At 39.2% G+C, this 16,441-nt stretch overlaps 1 protein-coding gene across 3 annotated transcripts in view; it reads right to left on the reverse strand.

The window, feature by feature from the left end:
* Nucleotides 1-16,441, reverse strand: part of HOMER1 (homer scaffold protein 1) — a 175,391-nt gene that overhangs the window by 99,306 nt on the left and 59,644 nt on the right. For all 3 annotated transcript variants that reach the window (XM_077462602.1, XM_077462600.1, XM_077462601.1), the window contains exons 5-6: nt 15,932-16,024; nt 9,182-9,324 (exon numbers count right to left, since the gene is read on the reverse strand). In XM_077462602.1, coding sequence (XP_077318728.1) covers nt 9,182-9,324; nt 15,932-16,024 — 236 coding nt within the window. The remainder of the gene's footprint in view (nt 1-9,181; nt 9,325-15,931; nt 16,025-16,441) is intronic.

Raw genomic sequence — 16,441 nt, forward strand, 5'->3', positions numbered from 1 at the left:
GGGAGGGGGGTGCAGTTACCTGGATAATCCAGGTATCTGCACCCACTTCCGGCCAGACAGCCGCATGGCTCCGCCCCCCTCCATTGTGTTCTGGGAAACACACAGTTCCCAGAGACACAGCGGGGGACCATAAGAGAAGCACAGCGCAACTCGCGCATGCACAGTAGGGAACCGGGCAGTGAAGCCCTCATGCTTCACTTCCCGATTCCCTGACAGAGGATGGCGGCGGTGGCTGCAGCGAGACGAGCGATCGCTCGTTATCTGCCGCCGACATCGCTGGAACCTGGGACAGGTAAGTGTGATATTATTAAAAGTCAGCAGCTGCAATATTAGTAGCTGCTGGCTTTTAATATTTTTTTTTTTAGGTGCAGCTCCTCTAACTTCAAGAGAGCAAATTTTCCAAGGATGAGGGCTGCTCTCCATGATTTAGACTGGGAGGGAATATTTGCATTGATAAACACAGACCAGAAATGGGAATTCTTCAAAAAGACTGTTTGGGACCCTACTGCAAAGTATATTCCCATGAGCAATACATTTAAAAGGCTAAAAACAAAACCCATGTGACTCACAGCCAAAGTTAGAAAAGCTATAAACAATAAGAGAAGAGCATTTTAAAAATATAAAAATTAAGGAACGCTAGTCTCGTTTAAATGTTACAAAGAATTTAACAGAATATGGAAAAAGGAAATCAAGGATGCAAAAATTCAAAACGAATGACAGATTGCAAAAGATAGAACAAACCCCAAAAAAGTCTTCAAATATATTAATAGTAAAAAATGTCAGGTCTGAGCATGTAGACCCTTTACAAAATAATCTAGAGTGGGTGACTGGGGACAAAGAAAAGGCTAATTTATTAAATACTTTCGTCAGCTCTGTGTATACAAAAGAGCATAGGGGAGCTCATGTCCATAGTGGGGGTGGTATTGACACAGCCCCGAATGATCCACCATGGCTCAAAAGTGATATGGTCCAGTAATATTCAAAAGTTTGTAGATTTTACCTCCGTAACATCTCTAAAAATTTTTAACAAATGAAACCACCAAGCTCCTCATTCACTCCCTTGTTATATCTCGCCTTAACTATTGCAACTCCCTTCTCATTGGCCTGCCTCTCCATAGGCTCCTCTTCAGTCTATCATGAATGCTGCTGCCAGACTTATCCACCTTACCAACCGCTCAGTGTCTGCCAACCCTCTCCTTCAATCCCTACACTGGCTCCCAATCACCCAGCGAATTAAATTCAAAATACTAACCACAACATACAAAGCCATTCACAACTCTGCCCCGAGCTACATCACCAATCTTGTCTCCAAATATCACTCAAATCGTCCCCTCCGTTCTTCTCAAGACCTCCTACTCTCAAGCTCTCTCGTCTCCTCCTCCCATGCTCGTCTCCAGGATTTCTCCAGAGCCTCTCCAATCCTCTGGAACTCACTACCTCCACTGGTCCGGCTATCCCCTACTCTTGCTACCTTCAGGCGATCCCTGAAAACTCATCTATTCAGGGAAGCCTATCACGTCTCAAACTAATCTCCTACCACTTCCATCAGCTCATTCCCGACAGTTATAACCTTTTGTACCACCTGCCCCACCTATTAGATTGTAAGCTCTTCTGGGCAGGGCCCTCTTAATCCTCGAGTATTTTATTGTATTGTAACTGTATTGTCTCCTTTTTATATTGTAAAGCGCTGCGTAAATTGCTGGCGCTATATAAATCCTGAATAATAATATTTAGACATAATAAAGGTGGATAAAGCACCTGGACCTGGTGGCATTCACCCACGGATCCTAAAAGCATTGAGCTCTGTAATTTCAGAGCCATTGTATCTAATTTTTAGGGACTTATTAATGATGGGAATAGTACCACTGGATTGGTGCAGTGCGAACGTGGTGCCTATATTTAAAAAGGGATCAAAGTCTTTACCAAATAACTATAGACCTGTTAGTTTAACTTCTATAGTCGGGAAGATACTGGAGCGTTTAAGGCCACATAGAGGTGTTCTTGCTGGAAAAACAAACATTTTAAGCAACGCACAGCATGGATTCATGAAAGACAGAATTTGTCAGACAAACCTGATTTCTTTTTATGAAGAGGTAAGTAAAACCTTGGACAGAGGGGTGGCTGTGGACGAGGTATACTTGGATTTTGCAAAAGCGCTTGACACAGTTCCCCACACGTGGCTCATGTGTAAGACCTTGGAAATATCAGTTTGTAAATGGATAGAAAACTGCAGAATTCAGAGAGTAGTGGTTAATGATTCTTACTCTGAATGGTCTAAGGTTATCAGTGGTGTACCACAAGGTTCAGTGCTGGGAATCTTATTTTTTAATATCTTTATAAATGATATTGAGTCTGGGATCAAAAAAAAAAAAATTTCTGTCTTTGCAGATGACACCAAGCTATGTAGTAGAATAACGTCCTTACAAGATGTCTTCAATTTACAAGCCGACCTCAATGCACTGTCTACAGTACAGGGACAGAATGGGAATGAGTGGCTTGTCGTTGTGACTTTAACCCCAAATCTAGCAAGCAGACAAAAGATGTCTCCTGTATGTGGCAGATGAGGTTTAATGTTGAGAAATGTAAAGTTATGCACTTGGGGGCTAAGAATATGCATGCATCATACATGCTAGGGGGAATACAACTGGGGGAATCCGTGTGGAGAAGGATCTGAGGGTTTTGGTAGATCATAAGCTCAATAATAGCATGCAATGCCAAGCTGCGGTTTCCAAAGCTAGCAAGACCTTTCTTGTATTAAGTGAGGTGTGGACTCCAGAGAGAGATATCATTTTGCCCCTGTTCAAATCATTAGTAAGACCTCACCTGGAATATCCAGTTCAGTTTTGGGCACCAGTTCTCAAAAAGAATATCGGGGAACTGAAGAAAGTGCAGAGACGGGCAACCAAACTGATAAGAGGCATGGAGGAGCTCAGCTATGAGGAAAGATTAGAGGAACTGAATTTATTCTCTCTTGTGAAGAGAATAAGGGGGATATGATCAACATGTTCAAATATATAAGGGGACCATATAGTAAACTTGGTGTTGAGTTATTCTCTTTATGGCCAACCCAGAGGACACGGGGGCACTCTTTACGTCTAAAGGAAAAGAGATTTCATCTCCAAATACTGAAAGGTTTCTTCACAGTAAGAGCTATGAAAATGTGGAATATACTCCCGCCAGTGGGAAAGGCCTGGATACTTTACCTATAAATGTTAGTACCCAGTTATATTATGTACATTTAGGAAAGTTGGTCCAGGGAAAATCCGATTGCCTCTTGGGGGATCAGGATGTATTTTTTTTTCCCCTGCTGTAGCAAATTCGAGCATGCTCTGCTGGAGTTTTTTGCCTTCCTCTGGATCAAATGTGGGTATAAAATTGGGTATATAAGATTTACAATATTTTTTATTTTATTTATTTATTGTTTTTAAGGTTGAACTGGATGGACTTGTGTTTTTTTTCAACTTGACTAACTATGTTACTATGTAACTATGTATGTAACAATGCTGCATAACATAAGGGGGGGGGGGGGGGGCTGAGTTATTTTCAGCCCACTCTGGGCTCATGATCTCTTCTGTGTTAGCCAGTTCTGCTACAGGGGAAAAAGAGTGCTTGACATTGGCTAGTTAAGCCTGGGAGTGGTGACGTCACCAGTAGGTTTCCATGGCTCATTTGTTGTCAGCGCTCCCTCCTCACTGGCTGACATAGGTGCTAGGTCACATGATTGGGCCAGAGCAAGCTGAAAATCCACAAGTATACAGCCATGGTCAAAAGTTTTAAGAATGACACAAATATTAATTGTTTACAAAATGAATTGAATTGAACTGTGGACAAAGGCAAATCTAGATCTCTGGAGATGGACTTGTAACCTTGAGATTGTTGATATTTTTCAACAATTTTGGTTCTAAAGTCCTCAGACAGTTCTCTTCTCTTTCTGTTGTCCACGCTTAGTGTAGCATACACAGACACACAATGCAAAGACTAAGTGAACCTCTCTCCTTTTTTCTGCCTTCGGGTGTGATTTTTATATTGCCCACACCTGTTACTTGCCCCAAATGAGTTTAAAGGAGCATCATATGGTTGAAACAATCTTATTTATCCACAATTTTGAAAGGGTGCCAAGAATTTTGAGCAGCCCATTTTTGGAATTTTATGTGACATTATGCGCAATTTTTCCTCCCTTTTTTGTTTTGTTCCAATACACACAAAGGGAATAAACATGTAGAGAAAAACATGTGCTACTGCAATACTTTTCTGTGAGGAAAGAATACAGAATTTTTAATTGTCATTGGAGCAGGAATAAAAGGTGTAATCAACCAATGATGACACTTGGTCCAGTGAAAACTGGAGATATTTTTTACATTAGTGAAATTTCTGCTCACTTCCTCTCAATGGAAAAGGGAGTTCATGTAAATCTCCCCAATGGGAAATGGGTGACGGGGTTTTATCTATTCCCTACTCTATCCAAAACAGGAGAATGAAATGGGAAAATGCAGCCTCTGTTTGAGATGCTTCTGAGATTTAGAATTCACTGATTGGGGCATTTGTCCTGCAGTTGACCTGCTTCTGATTCGCATTTGAACTGCTTCATACTACTTTTGAATCCCTATAGAGTTCTATGAGCGGAGATCACTGCTGACATAAATACAAGCCTAAAATTTCAGTAATGATTAAAAAACAGCCTTTAACTTTATCTTTCTAGGATTAGTGTGAACTTCCCCGCTTTGCAGCAATATCATTACTATTGTTGTCATGGTGATAGAGCTCTGCAGAAAATACATATATATATATCATTTTTTTTTTTTTAATAAGGCATATTGAAAACACACCTGTATACTGAATAATGAAAAGGATCAGTTGAAGAATATAAAGGAAGGTAGGTGCTGTGTGCTTGGTTCATCTGGTATTTAGGGTATTTTGTAAGCATCCCATTTAGGGCCTATTCTAGTCCTGTAAGATTTTCTAGTTACAACAGTGATTCAGCCAGGATAGATTGTAAATTTCATTCAATATGAAGGACTCTGCCTTAGGACCTTACAGCAGTACCTGTCCAAAACTGAAGTGTTTTGGGTGGGCTGAACATTTAAGTAGACGAATACATGGATTTATATGATTCTTGCATTAAAAGTTGTTAAGAAAAAAAAATTAAATTCAGTATATATAAAATACATTAAACATTTGACTTGAATAGATTATTAAGATTTTATACATGAAAATTCAAAATTGCAAAACTTCTGCGGCCACAAAAAATATATAGTAAAAATACCTTTAACAAGTCAATAGTAGATTACAAAGTTTTGCATAAATATATAGTACAAAATACACAATTTTGCAGATACTTTAAAAACTTTTCCTGCATAGTCATGCTACAAAGATAGTATTTATTCAGCAACAAGAAAAACTCCAATGTTTTGAGTAATTTGGAATATCACCATAACAAACACCAAAGTCTTCTTGAACCTACAGCGTTTATAGAGGTCAAAAGGATGGGGCTTAGAAATATGGAGACAGCTGAGGTAGAGCAGGCTTAATTGGTGTGGATTATACAGCTTAGTGTTAGAACTCTTTCCATATAGGCTAAAACCATCATCCTCCTTCCTTATGGTATATCTAAGATCATTTTTTTTTTCATTTGATTAGAGCAAGGAATGGTTACAACCCTGTCTTTTTTGCCACCTGTGTCCCATTGGAGGAGATTTCTTTTCACTTCTTGCCCTGTAGACACAACAAGAATAAAGAGGAAAATCTCTCATGTGTGAGAATTCCCCTCTTAGATGGTTGTTACTGAAACAAGTGTCACCACTGGAAGACTTTTCCCCCCGTTACTTCTGTTCAGGAGAGGACTCAAAATTTAGCATTTCCTCTCAGGTTCAATCTGTGTGGCAGTGATCACCAATACAAACAGAGGGTGAATTTCACGAGGACACAGTTAGCATTAAAAACTTGACATGGGTTCTAACCCTTCTCTACTTAATCTTTGAAAATACCTTTAGAGAAACTAAGTTGATACTAACGGCCTTAAGCAAAGTGCAATACCCAGCAACCAGATTCCAATTTTACTTCAGTCACACCAGTAATAGGTAAATCCTAAAACGGATGTTATGAGACAGCGCTTTTCATATTGATCTTCATCCTATTAAATAAGCATGTTTAGCTAATGGCTAACCTTACTGATTATAGGAAAGTCAATAAACAACAGCTATGACATGCACATGGAAGCTTCCAAGGAAAACTATATACTTCCACCAATGTGAGTACTTATAGGGAAAGCTCCAACACACAAAAAACACATTAGGACCCCAAACACTCATATTAATGAAGGTTGTATTAACAAAATCAAGTGAGCACTGAGATACTGTTATTCAGTAAAAAATAAAAACACATCAAACTATCAACTCTATGTTTGAATAGTATAACCAAGCAGATTGACCCCATTACGGCCTTTAGTGTCCATGTCTTGCACCAAATCACTTTTGAAAATAAAAACAAAAAATTGCCAGGTGATGTAATTTACCTCCCTCATATGCAATTTACCTGCTATGCCCCTTTCTGCGTTCAATTTGTGAAAACTATTATGCCCCTTCCTGCATTCAATATGTGAAAACACTGGAATCAACCACCAGTCACTGTGGTTTAAACAGTAACTGAAGAGACTTAAAGGGTTCCTCCACAAATTTTTTTGGCAACAGGATTGATATAAGGTTTCTTCCATGTTGGTTACCAGCTCTGCATTTCAACCCCTTTACCAGTTAGTCTACATGGAGTTGTTTGGAATCAAATTGTTTTGGAGACCTCACTCTAAAATAACTAACTCTAAATCTGCCATCTGAAATGTTATGAAGGCCAAAATGTTGCAAAACTGCATAAAATGGTGCTGCCTAGAACAAATGACAAGGAGATTCTGGGCCATGGCATGGTACCTGTATTAAACATATTTTATTTTGTGTGAGATTTCCTTTATGCTGAGCAGGGTAATGCACTAGAACCAAGGAATGACTGAACGGAGCAGTGCAAGCTCACGAGTATGTATATGAGGATTGGGTGGCAGTTGGAGAAGACTACAATAAACATTACAATAATACAAACTGCTGGGAAGCTACCTAATGGAAATTGGAGCTACAACACGGTGGGCAAGGTCAGGTGTCATTTTTTTAGGTTCAGGGTTTGCTTGGATTTGTCCAATCATGCACTAGATAACACAAAAAAATGAAGATCTGTTAGCAGCAAGCAGTTTTTTAATGTAACTGAAGAAGCACGTTGAGTTTAAGAGAGGATTTAGAGCAGCCTTTTTCAACCAGGGTGCCTTGGCAAAATGCCTAAAAATTGATCATAAAAATTGTTAACAAGCTAGCAGGTGGATCAAGCCTGCACGTTAGTTACAGAAAGCTACAGGTTTTCATTATACATCATTATGATTTTCTAGATGCTAGCATCCTAACAACCAATGAGGTCATCAGTTGATAAGGAAGATGTCTGTCACCTACACAGCATCCATGTTTGACCCTCCTGTGCCCCTCAGCATTGGGGTCACATTAGCTGACTGATGGAGAGAGATTGGGGGAGAAGAGAAACATTGGAAAACTAGTCAGTACCAGTATGCAACAGTGTATTTGCTTTGAAAGAATAAATCACTGTTAACGTTGGGTGTCCTACGTGTGGATGTTGCTGAATTATGTAAAACGAATAAAATATTTTAGAATGGGGTGCTTCGAGACTGTCCATAATTTTAAAGGGTGCCTTGACTGAAAAAGGTTGATAAAAACTGATTTAGAGGGTAGCCCTTAAATCTAAAGGCAAAAGCAAAAATGTTATTGTGGTTTACCAGTTTTTACATGTGATGGCTACAATAATTTTTTTCTTCAGGCTTTTATCCTCCCTTTATTTTCACCTGGTGATCTGGCCAGGAAGTCTATTATTTTAAAGCTTCTTTTAACAGGCCAAGATTGTCAAGACCTTTACCCACTGAAAGGGGTACATAAAATGGTCAGATTTTAGGAGTTCAGGTTCAATTTGTTAGTCAAGTTTATAAAAATCTGCTAGTGTATCTAATTCTACCCTCTAATGCTGCTGTCAATGTGTCTCGCCACTGCTCCTCCATACAGTGAAGCCACAATAAGACAGGAAGTGTGTGACTGACTAGATCACCAGATGAAAACAAAGGAAATAAAAAAGAAGAAAAAGAAAAAACACAAACACAAATGCTGCCATCACATATAGGCATTGGTAACCCAAGATATATTAAATGTATGCTTTTGGATTTAGATACACTTTAAATGGAGGAAACTCAGATTACATCTGTTAATGGAAAATACTTCTCAAGTCATTTATATATGAGTATAGAAGAGTAATATTATTTGAATGTGTGGAGGAAGACTTTAAGTAATTTCTATCAATCATTATGATTACTGAATGACCAGTATCTGGAGCGAAAGCCAGGAAGAGGCAGGGATTAGGAGAGATAGCATTCCCTATGCTTTAAAGTATATCTAAAGCCAAAACCTTTTTTATATTTCATAGAGTAGGAAATGGTTAACCCCCTACCCCACTTTTCTTTTTGAGGGAGATTTCTCCTTACTTCCTATTCTGAATATACAATGGGGAGCTACAAGAAGTCTCTCAGATAGTTGTCACCAAAACAGATTTTCCCATTTTGGTGGTAGCCAATTTTTTTTTTTTAATTATCCCATCATTTTCTGACAATGTTCACCAGGACATGAGTGACTTTTCAGTGGGGACAAGCAGTAGTAAAAAAAAAAAAGATAAATAAAAAAAAAAACACAGGGGTTTTTGAATCTTTCACACACTAAACCAAGCTTTGGCTTTGGGTATACTTTAAGACAACAATGTCTAACACAAGTTACTAATTTAGCCTTGTGAGAATAATAGGTAATTAGTATTATGCAATGGGAGCAGATTACTGAACGGTTACAATAAACTGCTGATACATGTTGGCAGGTCTTTAGCAAATAACCATCCTCCATGTAATGACCTGTGGATCCTTGCAAGCAAGTGAAACACTGCATAGCATTTGCATAACTGAGAAGATGCAGAAAACCTTCTACTGTACATTATCCAGTCGTCTTCATTAGACAAACTCTTGTGGGATCATTGAATGCAATTAACGCATAGCACACAAGTCACAGATACACTTCAGTTAATCAGGATTTGTGAACTGAATGGGTACCTATGTGTAAATGGCAATGCATTCTGCGTAGGTTCAGCCCTTGGTTCAAAATTTTGCGTCACTTCTGGGGGCGTTCTTTCATCATCTGTCCCATTGATGCTTTCTGGCGTTAAAGGAGACTGGATATCCCCTCCTGCGGACTCCTTAAATGAAATACAAAAGAATTACTGCTAGAAAAAGCATTGCGTATACTCTATACCAGTGATGGCGAACCTTGGCACCCCAGATGTTTTGGAACTACATTTCCCATGATGCTCCACTACACTGCAGAGTGCATGAGCATCATGGGAAATGTAGTTCCAAAACATCTGGAGTGCCAAGGTTCGCCATCACTGCTCTATACAATCAATGTAATCCAAGCTTAAAATAGAAACCAAAAGAGTGCTTTACAAAGTATGTAAATCTATTCATATAAGAAAATATTTTGAACACTTTGCAATAGAATTCAAGAATTTTACTGCAGATCAGCTTAAGTTAATAGATATGAATATGATTTAGTAATTCCTGTAATTAGAGGACTTGTACCCTCTGTATGGAATCTGTGGTCTCTCTGCAGAGCTCTGACACACTCCCTCCTGAGTAAGGGCAAAAGCTCTCCAATCAGCAGGGAGTAGGAGTGTTGCTGATTGCAGCACTATAAGTTTGACTTAGCGGGAGGAGTATTGAACCTCTGAAGAAACAAATTTCCACACAGATTGTAGGGTGGTCTCTGCAGCATGTTGGCAGGAGACAGACTTTTCTGCTCATGCTGTGGCTGCTTTCTAAAGAAATTAACTGCAAGGCATTGAACACCTTTTGTCTTTATACATCTGGAATGTATTTAGGGTCTTTAAACTGAAAGTCCAGTTTAGGCTTTAGGATTCTTAAAGTAAATCTACTGGTACACACTTCCAGTTTTTTAGTGCAACCCAGTGGGTTGAATAAAAAAAAAAAAAAAAAAAAAAAAAGACAGCTCAGATTGGAGCCGCTGTACTAACAATCCGATGTTAATATATCACTCTCCCCTGCTGTGCTATTTTTTCATTTTAAAAAGAGAGCAGAGCTAGCAGCATGTAGTACAGCCCAAACTAGCATATACTGCTATTCAGCACCCGACTGTCTCCCAAGGGCACATCTTTTTCAATATTTATGCAGTATATGCTAGTTTGGGATGTACTACACGCTGCTAGCTCTGCTGAACGTGACCAGGGCTTTTTCCTTATGGACCCTAGATTTTCAAGTGCGATTGTTCTGGAGGTCACCCCTACCCTTGGACATATGTACACCTGCCCCTGCTGCAGCATTGTTAAAATCTAAATACTATTTGCTATATGCATTCCATACTGTTGGAAACCTTCCGGTTACTATGAATTTGTACATGAAGCCTAATCCATTTGAAGATAGTGAGATTCGCTCTTTTTTCTTTTTTGTTATATATTTGAACCTTGATTGTGTCCTGAAGAAGCCTCACAGGGAAACGTGGAGGCACACAAGGGCTCATTATACAAACTGTATCATCTCCATGTTTTTTATCTTCTTTGAACACTGTTGTATATGATTTTTTTTCAATAAATATTATGAATATTATTTGTGCTCATTGTTTCCATGCCCTTAAAGTGCGACTTTTGGTTACTGAAGAATAATCCTAGTTACTGGTCACCTTTGGTGAAAACCACTCGTCAAAACAATCAGTAGATCCAGAAACCAGATTCTGTTTAAGTTGCATGCAAATGCCCACTCCACTGTAAAGAAAAGGCAAGACTGTCCCCATCCCCCAGAGCCCACCATTGGTGCTTTAATGTGATGGATTGCTTCATCTGTCAATTGGGAAATGTAGAAAGGGAGTTAGAACAGTGACAACTTTTATAGGAAAAAATGGACTATTTAATATATCACTGGCAACCAATATCACAAATCTACTGATCATTTTTCAATTTAGTTTTCACTAAATGTAACCTTTGTGTATGTATTGTTTTACTGCAGGCTCAATTTAAACTGCCCAGGATTTCTTCAAATCAGAACTCTAGCTTGAAAAATTAGCATTCCAGAAATGTTGAAAAATATAAAAAAAAGCAGCTCTTCCTGCAATACACACCTTTTCTCCAGGGCTTTCCCCACATGCCACTGGTCCACTTTCAGGTTGAATGACGGCCAGCTTGTGAGCCCAGGCTGTCATTGATATACCTCTTGGGGATGCATCACCATGTTGGCCTTGGCTTGGGATCACAATACAATACCACAGAGATCAGTGTTAATGTCTAATGTTACCACCTCCTTCTGCGGTATTAAAGACCACGCACTGGGGTTGTAGTAAGAAGAGGACCCAAGGATGTCATAGGAATGACTGAAAAATTGTACAGTCAACGTTAGTTTAAATTATGTTTAAATTATGTATGAGTTTTTCTTTAATGTGTGGAAGAGGGATGGAAGATCTGCTTAAAATGCAGGGGCATTAATCAAACTAGTATACTTTATGAATGTGGATTTTAAGATATTAATAGCATACTTTTTTTCATAAGTATGTTTTTAGGGAGGAAAAAAAACACCCATTAAACAACTCTGGATATAACTAGAAGTCTGCATGATACAGTACACAGCCACATTTTCATGGAATACTGGGATGTATTAAAGCAGATCCTCTTTGACGGATTTAAATGATTTACACAACTGGGGCATTTTTTTTATCTACTTGATATATTACTAAATCATATTCATATACCCAGCTAGTAAAAAAAATAATAATTCACAAATGACCTGAATGTAGAAATACAAAAAAGCAACATGGAGAATTCATTTTTTCAATATTGTCCAACCCTTATACAATATAAGTACTGACAGTTTACATGTGCATTTGATAGATTAAAATGATGGATTTACATATAGAGGAAAACATGATGTCTCATCATTGAAAGATTTACTTACCAAGATGAGTAGCTAATCTAGAATTATTTGCTGAAAAAAAAGGTAGTGGCATGTCTACTATAAGTCTTTTAAATAGTGTAACTGGCAGGTTACGTTCATTAAAATGTACATGGCTAGCATTTTAGAGCTTTTATCAGCATTGTGCCTGCAGAATGAGAGAGGTCTTCTATCCCTGACTACCCTGTAGTAGGTCATGACTGCAAGGGAAGGCTGAAAATGAGAACTTCCAGCCCATCCAATTTAAAATTTAAAATTGGATGTTTACATGCTCACATAGGAATGCTTTCAAGAATATATATATTTTCATTGTTTATGATTATCACTTTACAAAATGCAACATGAGCAAACAGAAGATAAATCTAAATCAATTCAATATTTGGTGTGTCTACCCTTTGGCTTTAAACTAGCATCAATTCTTACACTTGCACAAAGTAAGGGATTTTGTAGGATCAGTTGTATGATTAACCAATCACACCGAGCATGTGCCAATTCACTAAATTTCATACCTGCAACATGGAAACAAGGCTAATGCCGCATACACACGATCTGAATTTCAGCCAGCAAAAGACTGATGAGAGCTTTTCATCGCAAAATGCATGTGTGTGTATGCTCCATCAGAATTTAGCTGGCCAGCAAAAATTTGAGAGCATGTTCTCAATTTTTCAGACGGAAAAGGTTTCTATCGGAAATTCTGATCGTCTGTAGCAATTCCGACACGCAAAATTCCTACGCATGCTCGGAAACAATTCGACGCATGCTCGGAAACATTGAACTTGATTTTTTTCTTGGCTCGTCGTAGTGTTGTACGTCACCGCATTCTTGATGGTCGGAATTTGGTGTGACCGTGTGTAGGAAAGACAGCTTGAGTGGAATTCCATTGGACCATCAGAGCTTTTTCCAACCATAATTCCAATCGTGTGTACGGGGCATAAGACTCAACTATGCACAAAAATCTAGGAACTGGGGTGCAGAAGAATGGCAGCAGGTGATCTGAACCAAGTTAGAATTTGAAATATTTGACTGTAGCAGGAGGCAGTTTGTTCACTGAAGGGCTGGAGAGCGGTACAATAATGTGTATGCAGGCAACCGTAAAGCATGGTGAAGTTTGGTGCTGCATTTCAACAAATGGAGTAGGAGATTTGGTCATGATAAATGGTGCCCTCAATGCTAAAAAATACAGGCAGATACTTATCCATCATGCCATACCATCAGGAAGGCATGCGATTGGCCCCAAATGTATTCTGCAGAAGGACGACAACCCCAAACATGCAATGTCATTAAGAACTATCTTCTGCAGAAACAAGAACAAGGAGTCCCGGATGTGATGGTTTGGTCCCCACAAAGTCCTGATCTCAACATCATAGAGTCTACCTGGGATTACATGAAGAGACAGAAATGATTTGAGGCAGCCACATCCACAGAAGATGTGCAGCTAATACTCCAAGATGTTAGGAACAACCTACCTGCCGAGTTCCTTCAAAAACAGTATGCAAGTGTACCTAGAAGAATTGATGCTGTTTTGAAGGGAAAGGGAGGTCACACCAAATATTGATTTGATTTTCTCTTCTGTTCATTTACTTTAATTTTGTTCATGGAGTGAGTATAAATGTGTATATTTTTTATATATATATATATATATAAATATATATATTACACACACACACACACACACACACACACTAGTGGCGTCAGTACTTGGGGGGAAAATATCCCCCCCCCCTCAGTTTATATACTGACCATTGCTGTGTTGCTGTTGGCAAAAACAGTACAGACACTAGTTTTGGGGGTTAATAGTGCATCTAATGAACGGACACCAATACTGGGGCTCAATAGTACGTCCACTTACATCAATACTGGGGCTCAATAGTGTGTCCACTGACACCAATACTGGGGCTCAATAGTGCACCCACTGACACCAATACTGGGGCACAATAGTGCGTCCACTGACACCAATACTATGGGTTAATAGTGCGTCCACTGAAATCAATACTGGGGCTCAATAGTGCATCCACTGACACCAATACTGGGGCTCAATAGTGCACCCACTGACACCAATACTGGGGCACAATAGTGCGTCCACTGACACCAATACTATGGGTTAATAGTGCGTCCACTGAAATCAATACTGGGGCTCAATAGTTTGTCCACTGACACCAATACTGGGGCTCAATAGCGCATCCACTGACACCAATACTGGGGGTTAATCATGCATCCACTGACACCAATACTGGGGCTCAATAATGCGTCCACTGACACCAATACTGGGACTCAATAGTGTGTCCATTGACACCAATACCGGGCTTAATAGTGCGTCCACTTACACCAATACTGGGGCTTAATAGTGCGTCCACTGACACCAATACTGGGGCTTAATATTGCGTCCACTGACACCAATACTGGGGCTTGATGGTGCGTCCACTGACACCAATACCGGGGCTTAATAGTTCATCCACTGACACCAATACTGGGGCTTAATAGTGCGTCCACTGACACTAATACTGGGGCTTAATAGTGCGTACACTGACACTAATACTGGGGCTCCGAAGCAATACCCGAGGAAGAAAGGAAAAAATCTTGAAAGCTTGTCTTTCAAGTGTTCGGTCAGTAACCCTAAAAAGGTATCATTGCATACCGCAATTTTCTCGTATTTCGTAATCTTGGATTCTTTTCAGTGGTATGATTTAGTGGGGAAAAAATTATTAGTGCCCCCCCTCCCCCAGTTTTGACAGTGGTACCTTATGTGCCCCCCCTCCATATATTGTTCCTAGAGTCACCACTGCACATATATACATATACATACACAGCTTACAAAGGCATTTTAGCAAATTATGCGCTCCCAACCTTGTGGCAACAACTTGGAGAAGTTCTGTTCCAGCATGACTGTGCCCCTGTGCACAAAGCCATATCAATAAGGACAGAGCGTAAACACACCCCTGCCATGTCCCCAGGTATGTGGACCATGAAGAAATGCGAAGGGAAAAAACAAGGATTGATTAAACCCACAAGTGCTTTTTTTGTAGTATTACTTTTCTTTTATGCTGCATTTTCAAAATGACAAAAGCAATGATAAGGATTTAAAAAGGTTGGAAAATATTTATTTTTTAGTTAACAAAAAACTCAGACCTGTGAAGCTAGCTTCAGAGATTTAACCACCAAATCCTCAAGAGATTCAAGAATCCACTGGATGATTTATTCTGCCACTATCTAACCAAAATGGAGATATCCAGACCCTGGCAATACGTTATGAAGAGCAACCTATAGAAGCACTGAATAAAATCTAAAAATCAAATCAAACAGTAACAGCAGATTATACATTCTCCATTGTGTCACCTTGCAAACAAGCTACTTTGACAGAATAAATCAGTAAGCTTTAAATAATAAAGCTGTGGGCTCCATTTCAGTAGTACAATGTAAGTGCCAAGTATGAATAAAATGTTCCGCTTAAACAAGGGGACTAAAATAAATGGAACCACCATCTAAACAGATTAGAATTGAGTCAGCAGGCTCTCAATCTCCTCCACCTATCGGTGGCCAAGCCATTGCCAGCTGCGATTCGAGCTCTGCCCAGCCAATTTGGACACCTGTGTACTAGAAGCTGGATTACAATCAAGTTCTTATTCTAAAGGAAATAGGCAGATTTCATCTGTAAATGGACTTCAGTCAAATGAACCAGACTGGAGAGAGGACAAGAAAGAAGTCTCAGGGTTAGTAATCAAATGTTGAGTTACAGAAAATTGGCACATTGGTTTTATTAATTATTTGATGTAACATATGTTGTATTTTATAATACAGATATTAAAGCCTACAAGAATAAAAATAAAAATACAAAAAGAGGTGCCAAGGCATTACCTGTGAAGGCGTACTAGTAAGTTCCATTTTTTCTTGGGATTTCTCCTTTGCTAATCGAGCAGCTTCTTTAAATTCCTGAAATTTTTCTGCAAACTGCATTAAGAAAAGAATATATAGTGAATATCCAAAAGTAATTGTGCAGAAGCAGAAGGGAATTATTACATTGCCACAGCATGGATAAAATAGATTATGTGCTGTATATATACTATATTTTCAAAAGTACAAAAGTATTGAGACGCCTGCCTTTAAACGCACATGATCTTTAAAGACATCCCAGTCTTGGTCCATAGGGTTCAATATTGAGTTGGCCCACCCCTTTGCAGCTATAACAGCTTCATCTCTTCTGGGAAGGCTGTCCGCAAGGTTAAGACCCCTTTCACACTGGGGTGTTTTTCAGGCATTTTTCAGGCGCTTTAGCATTAAAAAAAAAGCGCCTGTAAAGCGTTTGAAAGAAGCCGCAACTGCAATCCCAGTGTGAAAGCCCGAGTGGTTTCACACTGAGATCCCTTC

The sequence above is a fragment of the Lithobates pipiens genome, unplaced genomic scaffold (genome assembly GCF_037356315.1).
Source record: "Lithobates pipiens isolate NorthernLeopardFrog02 unplaced genomic scaffold, aLitPip1_a1.2 Scaffold_3, whole genome shotgun sequence".
NCBI lineage: Eukaryota > Metazoa > Chordata > Amphibia > Anura > Ranidae > Lithobates > Lithobates pipiens.